The sequence below is a fragment of the Aquarana catesbeiana genome, linkage group LG09 (assembly GCF_042186555.1).
Source record: "Aquarana catesbeiana isolate 2022-GZ linkage group LG09, ASM4218655v1, whole genome shotgun sequence".
Lineage (NCBI taxonomy): Eukaryota > Metazoa > Chordata > Amphibia > Anura > Ranidae > Aquarana > Aquarana catesbeiana.
Genome location: NC_133332.1, coordinates 225,187,560 through 225,205,644, shown reverse-complemented (window position 1 = coordinate 225,205,644; position 18,085 = coordinate 225,187,560). Strand labels below are relative to the sequence as shown.

The 18,085-nt window shown below is 41.5% G+C and overlaps 1 protein-coding gene across 2 annotated transcripts in view; it reads right to left on the bottom strand.

Annotated features, from left to right (window-relative positions):
* Positions 1-2,699: 2,699 nt before the first annotated feature.
* Positions 2,700-18,085, bottom strand: part of WDR31 (WD repeat domain 31) — a 31,715-nt gene continuing 16,329 nt past the window's right edge. For both annotated transcript variants that reach the window (XM_073599837.1, XM_073599838.1), the window contains exons 5-10: positions 17,859-18,003; positions 15,562-15,662; positions 13,047-13,114; positions 10,420-10,561; positions 6,427-6,589; positions 2,700-3,403 (exon numbers count right to left, since the gene is read on the bottom strand). In XM_073599837.1, the coding sequence (XP_073455938.1) occupies positions 3,243-3,403; positions 6,427-6,589; positions 10,420-10,561; positions 13,047-13,114; positions 15,562-15,662; positions 17,859-18,003 (780 nt within the window). In that variant the 3' untranslated portion in view covers positions 2,700-3,242. The remainder of the gene's footprint in view (positions 3,404-6,426; positions 6,590-10,419; positions 10,562-13,046; positions 13,115-15,561; positions 15,663-17,858; positions 18,004-18,085) is intronic.

The following is an 18,085-nucleotide window of genomic DNA, read 5'->3' as shown; positions in this document are numbered from 1 at the left end:
AATGTCTTAAGAGCAGTAACCCATAGAAAGCCCTCAGCCAGTATCTATAGCTGCTCTGATGGCTTTATACTTATGAAAAAAAGAGAATTTTGGCTGCTTTGTGTTACTGCACTTTGCATATCATCATTGCTCCTTGGCCCAAATAACATTTCCAAGACAGTAGGAGTGAGTTAAAATGTCAAGTTCATTATTCAAGTTCTATCAAGGAAAATCTAATGATAAGGGGATCCCCTATAATTTTCATATTTAAGAAAACTAAAAACTTCTCAAATATAAAACCCGAAAAGATAAAAGTTATTTTAAAAAAGGGAGCTCAAAAAAGGGCAGGCCCAGAAAACAGATGTATGCAAAACATCCTAATGGATCAGTTTTTTATTTACAAAACCCTAGACCTAGATTACACTTTAATCCAAAATATTCTAGAGTTAGATTGGGTCCTAGATCAGAAAAACAAAGGATTTAGGTTTTAGGTTAAGACCTACAAAAAGACCAAAATTATTTAGATCTAGACTGGGTTATGAACCAAAAAGGTTCTTCCCTCCCTTTCTTCTCTCCTTATAAAGCACTGTTTTTTTTTACCATTGTTTCTTTTAAAAAAAAAGGGTTTGGGCCACACCTCTGTGCATATCATTTGTCTAGGTGAATAATGTGCACTGTTCGCCCTTTGCCTTTTCTGGGTTCAGCCAACCGGCCTACTGATGATGCACCGTTAGGCCCACCACCTCTTCCTTTACAGAAAGGAGACACAATGCCTCCTGGGATATGCGATGTGCAGATACTACGAGGCATTGTCTCTCCATTCAATTAAAAAGGAGGGGGTAGACCTAGTGGTGCATCATCAGTAGGCCGGCTGGCTGAACTCAGAAAAGGTTATAAAATAACATTGCTCAATGGAGCAGTGGCAAAACAGAAGAGGATCTCAGCAGGACAACGCTGGTTCTACTCGGTGGGTGAGTATGTGACCTGTGCAGAAGACAATCCCCAGTAAGCAGTTAAAAATAAATCAATGCCTAGATTAGACCTGGAATGAAAAGATTTCAGAAGGGATCTACTGTATGCTTAGGCTGGGCCTGGAACCAGAAAATTCAAGAATACAGGATCTATGTTTAGATTAGGTGGGAAACAAAATATACCAGAAAATGATCTACAGTATCCCACAAAAGTGAATACACCCCTCACATTTTTGTAAATATTTTATTCTATCTTTTCATGTGACAACACTGAAGAAATGACACTTTGCTACAATGTAAAGTAGTGAGTGTACAGCTTGTATAACAGTGTAAATTTGCTGTCCCCTCAATATAACTCAACACACAGCCATTAATGTCTAAACCGCTGGCAAAAAAAGGTGACTACACCCCCAAGTGAAAATGTCCAAATTGGGCCCAATTAGCCATTTTCCCTCCCCGGTGTCATGTGACTCGTTAGTGTTACAAGGTCTCAGGTGTGAATGGGGAGCAGGTGTGTTAAATTTGGTGTTATCGCTCTCACTCTCTTACTGGTCACTGGAAGTTTAACATGGCAAAGAGCTCTCTGAGGATCTGAAAAAAAGAATTGTTGCTCTACATAAAGATGGCCTAGGCTATAAGAAGATTGCCAAAACCCTGAAACTGAGCTGCAGCACGGTGGCCAAGACCATACAGCGGTTTGACAGGACAGGTTACACTCAGAACAGGCCTCGCCATGGTCGAGCAAAAAAGTTGGGTGCACGTGCTCAGCATCATATCCAAAGGTTGTCTTTGGGAAATAGATGTATGAGTGCTGCCAGCATTGCTGCAGAGGTTGAAGGGGTGGGGGGTCAGCCTGTCAGTGCTCAGACCATACGCTGCACACTGTATTAAATTGATCTGCATGGCTGTCGTCCCAGAAGGAAGCCTCTTATAAAGATGATGCACAAGAAAGCCCGCAAACAGTTTGCTGAAGACAAGCAGACTAAGCACATGGATTACTGGAACCATGTCCTGCGGTCTAATAAAACCAAGATAAACGTATTTGGTTCAGATGGTGTCAAGTGTGTGTGGCGGCAACCAGGTGAGGAGTACAAAGACAAGTGTGTCTTGACTACAGTCAAGGATGGTGTTGGGAATGTCATGCTCTGTGGCTGCATGAGTGCTGCCCGCACTGGGAAGCTACAGTTCATTGAGAGAACCATGAATGCCAACATGTACTGTGACATACTGAAGCAGAGCATGAACCCCTCCCTTTGGAGACTGGGCTGCAGGGCAGCATTCCAACATAACGACCCCAAACACACCTCCAAGACTACCACTGCCTTGCTAAAAAAGCTGAGGGTAAAGGTGATGGACTGGCCAAGCATGTCTCAAGACCTAAACCTATCGAGCATCTGTGGGGCATCCTCATACGGAAGGTCGAGGAGCGCAAGGTCTCTAACATCACCATCTCCGTGATGTCATCATGGAGGAGTGGAAGAGGACTCCAGTGGCAACCAGTGAAGCTCTGGTGAACTCCATGCCCAAGAGGGTTAAGGCAATGTTGGAAAATAATGGTGGCCACACAAAATATTGACAGTTTGGGCATAATTTGGACATTTCCACTTAAGGGTGAACTCACTTTTGTTGCCAGCGGTTTAGAAATTAATGGCTGTGTGTTGAGTTATTTTGAGGGGACAGCAATTTACACTGTTATACAAGCTGTACACTCACTACTTTACATTGTAGCAAAGTGTCATTTCTTCAGTGTTGTCACATGAAAAGATATAATAAAATATTTACAAAAATGTGAGGGGTGTACTCACTTTTGTGAGATACTGTATACCCATATATTGGTATCTATATAGGTATATACCGTAGGTATCCATACCTATCTATACTCAAGGTCTAAACCAGCAGTAGCCAGTAAATGATTTAGGCCTAAGCTTGGTCCTCAAGCTAAAAATTCCAGAAAAGTATTTAGTACATGATTAGGCCCTGGATCAAATTACTCCAATAAATGATCCAGCGATCCAGCATTTCAAGTGTGCAGGTTTGTAGGTTAATCCTTCAGTCATTCGATAATCCTGGGTAAAGGCTTTTACAGTGTACTCCACATGGTCATATGGGCAACATTGAGTTTTGTGACCCATTATTTCATCACTTGATATAGCTTGCTGGCTGTACTCTCAGTTTTGTACAATAAAAACCAAAAGGTTAATAGGACTGTCCTCCAGCCCATCCGTTCCTTGACACTTGTGTACTATCAGGCATTGGCCTTTTAAAGAAGGTAGAGTAGCCTGACATCTGACATCAGAAGCTGGCAACTTGCTGTAGTGTAGCTCCCCTGCTGCTCTGTATACGAAGGGAGTGGATTCCTGAGTTAAAGCTGGCACACAAGACTGAGGTGTTATCACAGACTGCCAGGGAGGATAATGGCCCAGAGCCATCCAAAAACAAGCTGCTCAGACATGCTAAAAAAAGAAAAAAAAAAAGGTAAAAACATTTTTAGCAGTTTTTGTAACAGTTGTAATGATTTTCTGCAGTTTCTAGTTTAAAAAGCATCTGCTGACTAAAAGAAAAAATGAAGAGGACATCTTATAAGAGCAACAAAATGACACAACAGAATGCCTTAAAGACTAGAATCTCCAGTATATATGTACATTAACTGTTGTGCTAAAAAATTTGCATACCCTGTCAGAAATTGTGAAATTTTGGCATTTATATTGAAAATATGACTAATCATGCCAAAAAACCGTCTTTTAAGGATAGCAATCACGTGATGCCATTTATTATCACTTTTTTTGGCTCCTTTTAAAATCATAATAACAGAAATCACCCAATTGGTCCTGATGAAAAGTTTACATACCCTGGAATGTTTGGCCTTTGTACAGACAGAGAAGGTGGCACACACAGGTTAAAATGGCTATTAAAGGTTAATTTCCCACATTTGTGGCTTTTTAAATTGAAATTAGTGTCTGTGTATAAATAGTCAATGAGTTTGTTAGCTCTCACATGGATGCACTAAGCAGGCTAGATACTAAGCCAAGGGGAGCAGAAAAGAACAGTCAAAAGACCTGCATAACAAGGTAATGAAACTTTACAAAGGTGGAAAAGCATATAAAAAGATATCCAAAGCCTTGAATATGCCAGTCAGTACTGTTCAATCACTAAATAAGAAGTGGAAAATTTGGGGATCTCTTGATACCAAGCCAAGGTCAGGTAGATCAAGAAAGATTTCAGCCACAACTGCCACAGGAATTGTTCTGGATACAAAGAAAAAAACCACAGGTAACCTTAGGAGAAATACAGGCTGCTCTGGAAAAAGATGGTGTGGTTGTTTTTAAGGAGCACAATATGATTCTAATTAAACAAAAAAGAGCTGCATGGTCAAGTTGCCAGAAAGAAGCCTTTACTGCACAAGTTCCACAAAAAAGCCTGGTTACAATAAGCCCAACAACACCTTGACATGCCTCATTGGGCTTTTTTTGTTGCATTGGCGCAGTAAAGGCTTCCTTCTGGCAGCTCAACCATGTAGCTCCTTTTTGTTCAAGTATTGTTGAATTGTGCTCCTTAACCACCTCCCACCCGGCCATTGCACATATACGGCCAGGTGGGTGCTTCCTCCTTCTGAGTGAACGTTCAGGAACGTCCTTCAGAAGGAGAGTGATCGTGCCCATGCAGCGGCGCGATCCTAATGCGCTCGTGTCACCCGGACACGGCGCATCTCAGATCAGCAGGAGAGCTCTGTGACTGGCCCACTTGGTCACATGATGGCCGCATCCAATCACAGCCATCATTTGACATAAATGGAGAGCCGGTTTCTAGGCGATTAGCTCTCTTCTCCTCACACGGAAGTTGTCAGTGAAGAGAGGGAGAGCAGATTGTTGCAGCCGGCCGGTCATCAGTAAGTATGAGCTGTTTTTTACAGCTTTTTACACACTGATATCCAACCCAGTGTACCCACACAATGTCCCCAAAATAGTGTCACCACACACATGTTAACACAGTAAAAACACCTGTTCCCCACATATGTCCCAGTAAAATCTTCTGTCCCAATGATCATCTGCACATATCTGTCCGTGATCATCTGTGCACATCTGTACATGATCATCTGCGTACATATGTCTGTGATCACACAAACCAAATTAATATCCACTTAACAGGATTTTTTTTTTTTCTACCAAAGACATGTAGCAGAATACATTTTGGCTTAAATTTATGACAAATGAGATTTTATTGGATTTCTTTTAAAATAGAAAGTAGAAAATATTGTTTTTTACAAAATGAGTCGTGAATAAATACCACCAGAATATTTTGCTATTTGTGTGAACAAAATGATAAAAATTTAATTTGGGTCCAGTGTTGCATGACCGCGCAATTCTCCCTGAAAGTGCAAGAGCACTGAAAGCTAAAAAATTGGCCTGGGAAGGCCACCATTGTATAACATGTGACATCAGTGATGCCCAGCAATGCCACCCATCAGTGTCATCAGTGCCACCTATCAGTGCCCATCCATGCCACCTATCAGTGCCACCCATAAGTGCCCATCAGTGCCACCTATGAGTGCCCATCAGTGCCGCATACCGGTGCCACCTATCAGTGCCGCCTATCAGTGCCACCTCATTGGTGCCAATCAGTGCCTACTTATCAGTGCCCATCAGTGCAGCCATATCAGTGCCCGTCATTGAAGAAGAAAACATACTTATTTACAAAAATTTTTAACAGAAATGAAGAAAAACTTGTTTTTTGTTTCAAAATTTTCCATCTTTTTTTATTTGTTGCGCAAAAAATAAAACTGCAGAGGTGATCAAATACCACCAAAAGAAAGCTCTATTTGTGGGAACAAAATGATAAAAAATTTGTTTGGGTACAGTGTTACATGACCGCGCAATTGTCATTCAAATTGCGACAGTGCTGAAAGCTGAAAATTGGCCTGGGCAGGAAGGTGTCTAAGTGCCTGGTATTGAAGTGGTTAAATGACAGTTTTTTGGCATGATCAGTCATATTTTCAATATTAATGCCAAAATTTCACAATTTCTGCCAGGGTATGCAAACTTTTTAGCTCAACTGTAGATAGGCTGCATTCTCAGTAATGCCATCAGTCTCTAAAGCGTGGATTCTCAGCCACTGGTCTCTAGTGAACAGATGGGATGCATGCTCTATGATTTCATATGACTCAAAAGACTGGATAGGCTGCATTCTCAGTGCTGTCACTAGTCTCCGATAAATGGATAGGGTACATTTTGATTGATGCCACAGGCCTCTAATAGGCTGCAACCTCAGTGATGTCATGAATCTCTTCTCAATGGATTGGCTACAATCTCAGCATCTCAACATGTCCCTAGTCCCAAGTTAATGGGTAGGCTGAATTCTCAGATTGTGGTACTATGAGTATCTGTGACTGAGGATCTTTCTACAAAGGTGAGTTGGTATCTGCAGCCTAATCATTTGATGCCCAATAAACCCATACAGTAAATGTTAATGCAGTACTTACCTCCAGTGTCTCGCTCCCAGACTTTTACCGTACAGTCATGTGATGCAGTGGCCACTAGTGGGGTGTCCCATGTATTTTTATCTAGAAAGACACATGATGTGGTGCTCTGCAGGTGGCCCTTATATTCACACACCTTGTTTTTTGTCTGTCGGAGGTCCCATAACTGGAAGAAAGAGTACACTTACCACGGTTCAAAATGTGAAGCTCTTTTGTTATTTACCAGAATCTTGGAAAACTACTGCTAAAGCTGACCACCAGTTACAACCTGATTGTACAACCTCCTTTGTAATTACCAATGACCTTAAGTGGAGGACTACCTAACAATGAACTTTGCACCTTCTCTGCTCCTTTTTGGTCTGTTAGATATACCATTGAATACAGTGTTCTGTAAGATAATAGTTGTGAATGTGCTGGAAATGTTGTGAGCTGATAACTTCCTGTGCAATTTGTCCGTGTAATATCAAGGAGTCTAATCAACCCTCTCAGGTTTCCTAGTGAACTACTGAATACCTCCCCACTATGTTATGTAGGTGAGGAGAGGGGTAAGTGTTGTGTAATTACAGCAGCTGTGGTGCCCAGCACGGACAAGCCAGGCCCATTAATGTGTGGAGGGATGCCAGGGTTGCAATAGCACCATGGCAACAGGCACTGACAACAAGCCAGGCACAGGCATGCTGGGGTTGCCCTGTTTGCAATAGCTGCGGCAGCAGTGACTCCCAGCTAGCTCCAGGCAAGTAAATGCAGTATAGCTAAATCTAGAGGGGTGCTGGGATGGGCTGCCCCCCCTCCCCCAGATTTTAGTTGCACCTCCCAAAGCACCCCACCCACAACCCTCCCTCTACTTCCACACACAGCACATAGTTGAAATCCAATTGTTAATTGTGATCTGCCCAACTTTTTCTGATCATCAGCTATCCTTAAGTTAGGTACACAATAGTTTTTTTTGTTCAACCCGGCAGGCTGAACGAAAAAAAAACAGATCACTATACTAACACATTCAATGTTAGTGCGGTGATCTCCCCCACTGCTCTACTTTGTTTTGACAAGGGACTGCCCCCAAGCCAGAACACTCTGATCAGCATTGGCAGCCATTGGCTGCCAGTGCTGATGGAATGCGGGTCGGATGCTGGTTTTCCAGCATGCACATTGTGAGACCAGCTTCTGCAAGACAGGCAGCTCTACACACATACCGAATGTCTGATGGTTCCTGGTGAACCAGCAAATATTCGGATCATATGTACCCAGCTTTATTGTTAGTGTATTTTATGTGTGGTCCAAAATAATTCCTCTTCTTCCAATGTGGCCCAGGAAGGTCAAAAGGTTGGACATCCCTGGTCTAGACCCTAGTGTCTGCTTTGTACAAAGAGCCCTTAGGAGAGACAAAGTAGCTTTTGCCTTGGTTCATTTTAAAAAGATTAGGATTCACCCTGGGCCTCGTCCCCCGAACTTTTGATCAGTGTATTACCAAAGGGTTCTTACGTATAGCACCTGTGGAACCAAAGAGGTGTGCTGACTAGGCAAAGTTTTTTCGTTATTTTCAGTTAGCAAACTATTTTCATTCATTAACATGTAAATTTGATATAGTGTCTATGTCACCTATGGAATTCTTATGCAATAAATTTGATACACTTAAGGCCATATATCGGAAATATAAGCCATCTTAACATCCGATGCTGAGAAGCAAGGTCATATGGAGAGATGGGAAAATGACTGTAATAAATCTTTGGAAATACATGAGTGGCTCTTGTTAGACCAAAATGCTTTTAGGTCGCTCAATAACACTTCAATTAGCGAAGAAAATTATAAGGTGCTCATGAGGTGGTATATTGTTTCTGTCCCAGGAGCTTCTCCACTTTGCTTTTGTGGCTGTGGCCAGGAGGGGGCGGTATTTCACATCTGGTGGCAATGCTCAAAGGTAAGGCATTTTTGGATTTGTGTATTTATAATTTCTTCTACTCCCTCACCCAGGTTAACTTGCAAAAGTCCCCAAAACAAGCATTATTGGGCAGCCCGGTGGAGAATGTCCTGAGATATTCTAAAAGATTAATTACTTTTATTTTGTGGCTGCAAAGATCACAATAGCCAGATCTGGGAGGTCAGCTACCATACCCTTTGAGTTACTTAAAGTGGTTCTAAAGGCAGGAGGTTTTTTATCTTAATGCATTCTATGCATTAGGTTAAAAAATAAACCTTCTGTGTGCAGTAGCCCCCCCCAATACTTACCTGAGCTCCATCTCTATCCAGCGATGTCGCAGGAGAGACTCGAGTGCCCAGGACTCCCCCACCTCATTGGATGAGACAGTAGTGGGGCGCTATTAGCTCCCACTGCTGTCAATCAAACTCAGTGAGCCAATGAGGAGAGAGAGAGAGAGGGGACGGGGCCGGGCCACGGCTCCGTGTCTGAATGGACACACGGAGCTGCGGCTCGGGTGCCCCCTTAGCAAGCTGCTTGCTGTGGGGGCACTCCGCAGGAGGGAGGGGCCAGAAGTGCTGAAGAGGGACCCAAGAAGAGGAGAATCTGGGCTGCTCTGTGCAAAAATACTGCAGAGAGAAGCTAGGTATAACATGTTTGTTTAAACACAAAAAACAATAGACTTTAGTATCACCCTAAGGCTAAACTGTCTTGGGTTACGATTAATGAGCACCTTTCAGGATTCTGAACGACAAGGTTAAACTGTTTCAGAAATCCTGGAGCCCCTGGACTATTTATCTAACGGGTAATTCTCAGGGTAGTTTGCTTAGGCAATTCCCCGAATTGGGAGGTTGGCGTGTAGGTAATCTGTTTTACTTACTTTTCTCTCTTTTTCTAATTTCCTCCTGTCTATTCTCTCTGCTACAAAACTCCCCTATTAGCTTTAGGGGAACGTCTGCCTCTTTTGCTTGGATTGCGTGGCTATCCTCCCTTCATTAGGAGGTTGCACATGATGTCGTGCATAGCAGGTGAGCAGCGGCGTTTGGCTCGTACCTAATTTTTGGCACAGTCGCCTTCTCTTAAAGATCAATGTAGGATGTTTTATTTACCACAGATACCAGGGTGCCCTGGCGAGGCTCTGTGGCTTACGCATGTATTTGCAAATGTGTGCAGACTAAACCCCTGCTTTTAATGCATACTGTTAGACAGATTATTTGGTTGTCTGCGGGCTGGTGGTAAGTTAAGCTTGGTTTTTTTCCATGGATTTATCCATGGCCCTGTTTGTTCTTGATATTAGCCCTCCAATGCTTCTTACTGCGATAGCCAGCTATAGATGTGAGCAAGTGGTGTCTTTTTGTATCACTGTCGTGTTTTTTGGTCAGGCAACGCACTGACACCTTTGCTGCCATTGTGCTACATGCTGGGTGTTCAGTGTGCCTCTGCACCTTTAAGAAGGGGTAGCGGGGCTCCCCTTCAGTCTCACCTATCCATCAGAATGCATGTGCCTCCATTGTGAGGACACTCATAAGTTAGTGTTAGGTACCACAGATACCGGGGTGCCTTGACAAGGCTCTGTGGCTTACGCATGCATTTGCAAATGTGTGTAGACTAAACCCCTGCTTTTAACGCATACTGTTAGACAGGTTATTTGGTTGTCTGCGGACTGGTGGTAAGTTAAGCTTGTTTTTTTCCATGGATTTATCCATGGCCCTGTTTGTAGATGTTTTATTTAACCCTAGTTATATAATGTCTTCATTTAGAGAAGTTTAGTACATTATTATCTCAAAACTGGATATAGGTAATTGCGGTACTACACTAATTGCTGTATATGCAGTTTGGAAGTTATCTTATTTTCCTTTTTTTGTGTTAAGAAGTTTAACAGTGAAAACATCCTGTTCTCCACTTTGTTTTACTGTTGATGCATTCTGTATAGGAGGGGATCAGTGGCATTGTAATTGTTCTCTGCTACCACGCAATGTTACTTGTATTTTCTTGCTCGTCTTAATCTTAATAAACACTATTGCCAAACAAAAAGATTAGGATTGCACATAGCTGGAGAAGAGCACAAGCTGATCTCTCACCGTAGCTTCGCAGCCCTGTCCACCAAAGCCATTGCTGCTGGTTAGGCAGTAATTTCCATCTTCGCTGACATCACAGTGCATCTGTATATACTGCTTCATTGGGAACATGTGTACCAAATTCAGGTTACGGATGTCCCAGACACTGGAGGAAGTGAGAAGAGCAAGAAGGAATGCATTGACTAGTAACCAGAAGAAGATATGACAGCAACCTAGGATCAACTACAACTACAGTGGCTGCTAAAAGGCCCAGGACCTAGCTGCATAATAATGATTATTTCCTACGGTAATTTTTATTCAGAATAAAGAGAGGAGACATGAGTCAAAAGCTAAAAAGGAGCAAACCAAATACATACAGTATATATGGCCAAGAATCTTCATAGCTGCACGTTATTTCAGTTACTCAAACCTGCAAACATGAAAGTCAAATCCCAGCCAAACATATGGATAGATGGCTAAAAACATTCATGTAAACAGTTTTATCTGCCAGGAGATTTGTAATTCTTTTTTAAATTCTGATTGGCTGATTGACAGAACCTTCCACTCTCAGTCTGATATCTGCTATGCAGGGAATTGTGGGAAGATGGTACATATGCAGATTCCAAGCAGTTATACTGACAGTATTTAAAAAAAGGTCACTGGGATAAAGGACTAAAGCTTGCCATATATATGTATAGATTTTGTTAAAAAAGTGGTATTAAATGTCAAGATTAGGTTCAACAAGCTGAACAATACAAAGTGGAAGTTAAAAAAATAAATCAACATGCTTACATAAGCCAATGTTACACTGAAAGTGGAATAATAAAGCATTAAGCAATCAAAACAGGAGCTACGTATAGATTTCTACATTTGGCCTGTGGGCTGAACAAAAGAAATCCGATTCCTTTATCCACACTAACAGCAGAATGGACAAATCCCCTCTGCTGGGGTATTCTATTCTGGCAACCGGCATCTAATTGGATGTAGGCACTGTTTGGCCAACATCTTTCTCACAGGCTCCTTCAACTAAAGTCGACTGAACAATCAGCTTTTGCGGAGGTGCTGGCAGGGTCGTAAACTGCTCGAATTTTGGCTGAGCCGGCAGAAAGTGGACAACATTTGAACAGTGTATGGCCAGCTTAAAGTGTGAGTTTCCTCCTATCGTTTTCAGCCCAGGAGGCTGTCATCTTGGCCTCTGTTTAATCTGCAACTGCCATGATGCTGCACATGTGATCAGTTATGATGTCAACCATTGGATGGTTTGACAGTTTGGTTGAGAGCACAACCAATGTGACAGTTACATTCCCGGCACTTGCTGGAAATGTAACTGTTTTTTTTTAAACTGTTAAATTGATGGTTTTACTTCCTCTTTAAGACTGTTGAGGGATCTGGGATGGTGAGGTGCGTAGTTAGGAAGTAGACATTTGTATAGGAAGTTGGAAAGTAGGGGAAGGGGGTCTCAGGGCACAATCAAGAGGGCTAGCCTGAAATATGATATATATGCTTTAGCCCACATATGCCAAACACAATGCCGGCAGGCCGAATCCGGCCCACCAGGCCATTTCATGTGGTCCTCGCACCTCTCCTGCAGCTGCTCTCGTTTCCGCCCCCACCTTGTCTCAGCATTCAGCAACATAGAACTGCTATTTCCAAAACAAAAGTATTTTTTTAGTAAAGAAATACTTTAAACCACCTGGTTTGTCATGTCTATTTAAGACTCTAGTGGTGAGATTTTCTGCAACTGATTTTCCATCCCAATTTTTTCTATTAGTGAGAATGCAAAAAGCAAATCAGTGTATTCTGCATCATTACACTGTGAGTGCAGGGCGCTGTGATGACATGCCATCGGGGGTGGGTCCACAACGCCCTGATCTCACAGTTTGTCTTCTGGGTTGAATGGTACCAAGACTGAAGACATCTAGTGGTGAAAATGTATTACTGCAGGGGAATGTACCAGAGAGGAAAATATTACAACCAAAGCTACTTGTTTGTTTTAGCCACTGCCAAGGGTCTATCAAGTTTTAGGCTTAACCCTTTTGCATGTTTTTCTAAAACTCCAGTAGTGAAATTTTAGGATTGCTGCAACTGATTTTCCAGCCCAATTTTTTTCTATTAGTAAAAATGTAAAAAGCAAAAGAGGGAACAACCCCAAGGTGGGCTAGACCACAAAAAAACTACAGAATTAGGGGGAACAGAACCATAAATTATGGTGGGGGGGACATTTCAGCTGCAATGTGCAGGACATAGAACAATAGAGAGAGAAAGCCAGTAGGTTACTCAGCCAAAAGAGATCCCATTTATTAGTGAAATGTTATTTTTGTGTGAAGAAAAAGAATACAACTCTGCTTCTAATGCCATCACTTTGTTTAAAACTAGATTAGTAGATGGGATATTTATGGCAAACATATTGTGGCACTTCCTGACTTTTATGGTCTTTCAAGGTTACAAATGGCCTATAAAACACCATTTATGGGCTTCTCCCATATTTAATAGACTAGAAAATAATTACTGTATATACATTATGGGATGTCAGCACTAATGTACTCATTTCTGGCTGTAAGAGGACATATGAAAAAAACAAAAAACTTGGATATCAAATCACTACTAGTATAGTTGTACAACAATGAGCAATGATATGACATGTTACTGACCGGACACTTTTATCCTCTGAGGTCTGAACAACACAGGACTCTCTGGGTACCCAGCAAAGGTGTGTTACCTGCAGAATGGAAAGCACATATTATATGGAGAGTTTTGTCATCACTAAAGTGAACTTTTTACCACAGATGCCAAGTCACTCTGGCTGGTTCTCCCTTGTACAGTCCTGCTGTTCAGAGGGTTACAGGATTTTCTTATAAAACTTACATATTTACAGTAGTTTCATTAACATAAATGTTTAGTGTTCTTTATCTTTGCCCCCTTCTAAATTTCTGCCTATGCTGTATTTTTTTTACATTTGCCTTTTAAAGCTAACCATACACTGATTGAAATTTAACTGGTTTAGAAGGGACCAGACAAATGTCAGTCAGTGTCAGACCATCCCAGCTCAGTAATAGACAATTGTTTAACCGACTTCTGTAGAAAGGACATGTTATAAAAATGTTGTAGATGAGTGGGTGCAGCTGCTGATCAGTTTATTCTGCATCATTACACTGTGAGTGCAGGGCGCTGTGATGACATCCCATCAGGGGTGGGTCCATGACACCCTGATCTCACAGTTTGTCTTCTGCGTTGAATGATACCAACATTGACACGTCTAGAGGCGAAAATGTATTACAGCAGGGGACAGTACCAGAGAGGAAAGTATTGCAGTTACTTGTTTGTTTTTAACCACTGTCAAGGGACTATTAAGCTTTAAAGTGTTACTAAACCCACAACAGTGAAATCAGTCTGTATATGCAGCATAGCATGCTTGTTATACTCACTGTGAAACTTAAGGGGTTAATCCTCTGCATTGTGTAAAACGGCTGTTTTATCCCGTATGCACAGATCCTTCCCTTCTTGCATTAAGTACCTTGGGAAGGCCAGCTAACACACAGGAAGTAACCAACCTGCACATGCTCAGTTGTGTCTTTTATGCTGGAGAGAACATTTACTTGTTAATCAGTGCTAGCCAGGTCACATGATATTGACATCACACATGTGGGCGTGTATACAGGCTGCAGTGGAAATCTCCTCCTACCTGAACTCTCAGCGCTGAAGAAACTGTGCAATTTATCACTGACCGTGGTATACAGATCAGCCAAAAAGATATATAGTGGCAATATTTTAATGTAAAATGAAGATTTATAAGCTGTGGGCACTGTGGGTGGGGGTTGGGCCAGATGAACTATTTTCATATTGCTGTTTTTTTTTTTTAAATCAATTACGTTTTTATTGAAAAGAGATACTGTCGAGTACACATCATTTTAACAATCCAGAGGTTTTAACAGAAATCCACTACATTTTTCGTGGGAAGTTCAACAGTTTCATATCAGTATGTGAATAGGCAAAACATTTCTAACTGGGTTTGGTAACACTTTAAGCTTGACCCCCTTACATAAGGCCACTGTAAAGCAGTCTGGTTTTTAGGGATTGGTTTAACTCGTGGTGATGGAGATGGGAAATGACTGATGGGCCTGTCACATCTAAAGCTAGGTATACACAGTTAGTGCAGGCTGAACAAATAAAAAGTAACAGATTCCTGCATCCACACAAGTGAGGCAGATGCAAGATCCTCTTCGCTGGGACAATGTATACTGGCAGTGGGGACTCTCCATTGTCAGAATACACTTATCAGGGCTGCAGCCAATTGTCTGGAAGCTGCTGTTTGAAGAAGATTTTCCGGCAGTCCCATTTGACAGAAGCCGATCTAACAATCAGCTTCTAACAGGAAGGGCTACACACTGATCGAAATGTGGCCTGCCCCTGGCAAACAAGCTGCATTTCAAACTGTGTGTACCCAGCTTTAGTATGCATCAAACCATCCTTGCTTCATTACCAAGTACAGGACAGCACATTAATAATCTAAAGAAAAGGCTGGGGTCTACCTAATTTATATTTTAAACTAAGGAAGTGATGTAAGAAAGGAGTATAAGAGCCACATGCAGACAAAAAAAAAAAACTTTTCTACATAACCACAAAGACTTAAACCATGCAATGCAATATATTTAAAAATGTATCTTTTCAAACTGGTGCTTTATATATCATTTGTTTCTATTTATATAAATAAATCATTTTATACAAACAGCACCACTGGCACTAGTGTCACAGAGCATTATGGGTCCTCTATAGACAGAGAACAGTCAAACAGAAGAAGTTTTTTCAGATTTTCTCTCTGACTGAAAGTCTACACAGAACCTACAGAGCAAGAGGACTCCTCCGATTCATTCGGTTGTATGTAGAATTCTCAGCTTGAGCTGCTCAGCTCTGTAAATTTTTTCAGCAAAGCACTAAGGCTAGTCCAGCATACAAAAGAAAAGGAGCTCCACTTACTGGCTGATTGTGAAAATAAAAACATACTTATGGAACATTTCATATGTATTTTACTGAAAACAATTAAAAAAAAATATATTTTTAGTTCTGATAAATAATGAAGAAAAAACACAAACGCAAATCCGACTTAAGCTTTAAATAGCAATGTGATGAATTACATCTCACCATCACTAAATACATGCTTCCACTCACCAGGTTTCTAGACACAGCAGTCTTGAGCAAGCACTGGCCAGTTTCCACATCCCATTTACACAGTGTATTGTCTCTGGAGCCCGTCAGTAGCTGGGTACCGTCTGCAAACAGAAGAGATTCTATCAGACAGAAAAGTAATAGCTTTTCTTGCATTAGATCTCAGCATTGACCCTCCCAGGACCATTATTGGTGGACTGCCAACTCACAGCTATGTTACTTGTGAGGTTTATCATTACTTTTACTGGCACAATTAAAGTTTTATATAATCATAAGAAGAAATCATTAAAGCAATCTTCCAGTTATGAGAGATCCTCAATGTTATCAGTAAAAATCAGGAACAGCGAAAGCAGAATGTATCCAGGGCACAATGTGCCTTTAGCATGTGTACATGAAAACTTGCATTTCCATTGTCCTAGGCTAGCAGTCATCTATGACCAAGCAAAGTGTAGCGTGAAATGTGTAAGGATTTTAAGTGTTCCTGACGTTGTAATGCTAGATCTTCAATAAAGGATTTTATCTGTAACAATGTGTAGTGGTGACCAGCCAGGCAAGCACCTGTGAGGGCTTCAGTGGGCATATGTAACCGGCTTCGAGGGCAATTGATTGTCACATAGCAGTCTTCCATGACCTGCAAGAATACCTTGCTATTCAACAAGCTAACTTCAGACCAAGATGCCTGGTTACTTCCAGTGCCTACAATTGCACAGCACTTTACATCTAAGCAAGAACAGGAATTGCCTCTTAATGGGAATTTTTACTGACAAAAGTCTCCTTGGAGTCATCTACTAATTCTGAATCTTTCCTTCTCTTTTTCTTCTTCTATCTCTTGCACATTGAAGCTGTAAAATCTCCCAAATACAGTTCCTTGCTCTGTTTCCACTCATCTTAGGCCCCTTGCACACAGGCATCATAATTTACTGATGTTTACTCGAACTTGTGAAGCCCATGTGCAAGGAGCCATAAACTGTGTGTAAATACCTGAGTAATGTTGAGTACAGGCGAGTAAAGGTGTATAAGCATATAGATGAGTAAAATTCTTCCTCATTGCCAGTATTGTAATATACTCATTTATACAGGTGTAAACATGCTTATAGACGAGTAAATATATGTATGTGAGTAAACTACTACATACACTACTGCTCTGTACTCACTGCTGTATTACTGATCTTTACTTAGCTGTGTGCAATGTCCCATAGAAAAGAAATGAATTTAATTTCAGATCAGTAAAAAACTCCCACGTGCTAGAGGCCTTGTAGTTTTGTGAGGTTCAACTAACATAAGGCCACGTTCATACCTATGAAAGTTAAAGTGCGTTGCCTAATGCACAAGAGGATTGCCATTCTTTTCTATTGAGCCTATTCACCACTGTGCATTGCAGTAACGTGCATTGAAAAAAATAGAACAGGTACTTTTTTTTATGCATCCACATGCATTGTTGGCCCCATATGCTTCAATGACAGCACACAAAAAACATGCATCAAAAACACAATAAAACAACATATATACAAAGGTGTGAACCTAGCCTCAGAGTGTTTCCAATACCTTTCTCTATTATGAATAATCTCACAGTTGGAGTTTTAGGGAGACATGACAAACCATTAAGAGGTTTCAAGTGTATTTTTAGCCAAAACTTTAGGGTCCTTATAAGCAAATATATATTTCATTTAAGTGACTGGATACAATAGTGCTTTGAGGAGTGATAAATTGTTTAAAGTGGAATTCCAAGAACCTAACTCTAAACCTGCTCTCTCCCACAATCTAATGCCGCGTACACACGAGCGGACTTTTTGACTAGGTCCGACGTACTTTCCAAACCAACAGAATTGGCCACACACGATAGGACTAAGTCCGTTCATAAGTCCGTTCGGTTTGAACGTGATGACGTAAACGGGACTAAAAAAGGAAGTTCAATAGCCAGTAGCCAATAGCTTCCCTTGCGTCGTATTTGGTCCCTTGGACCAGCACACAGACGAACAGTTTTCCCATTTTTAGTCCGTCGGACTTTGAGTCCGTCGGACAGATTTGAAACATGTTCTATTTCTAGGTCCATCGGATTTTTATCCCGAAAAGCTATCGGACCAATCCCGTCGGACCTAGTCCGCCGGAAAGTCCGCTCATCTGTACGCGGCATAAGCCTAATCTATTTTGACTGGAATTCCACTTTAAACATCTAACTGTAGGTTAGGTGGCACTGTCCGGGAAATTGAAAACACTGACAGTCCTCAAGGGCAGTATCTACATAAAAACAATTGATTGATAATTATTGATAATAAATTTGACAAAGAATGCAACCTCACCAGGACTTACTGCCAGCCCTGTCACTATTAGATGATGACCCAGGAACGTCTGAGCACTGCCGGCCTTGCAATGCAGATCCCACATGAGAACCGTCTTGTCCCGTGAGGCGCTGAAGAACCGGTTTGACCCAAACACACATGTAATCTATAAAAAGATGGCAGATGTTATCCATTTACATGGAGGCCTGGTAATGTGTACACTTGATATTTACACAAAAACATGACAG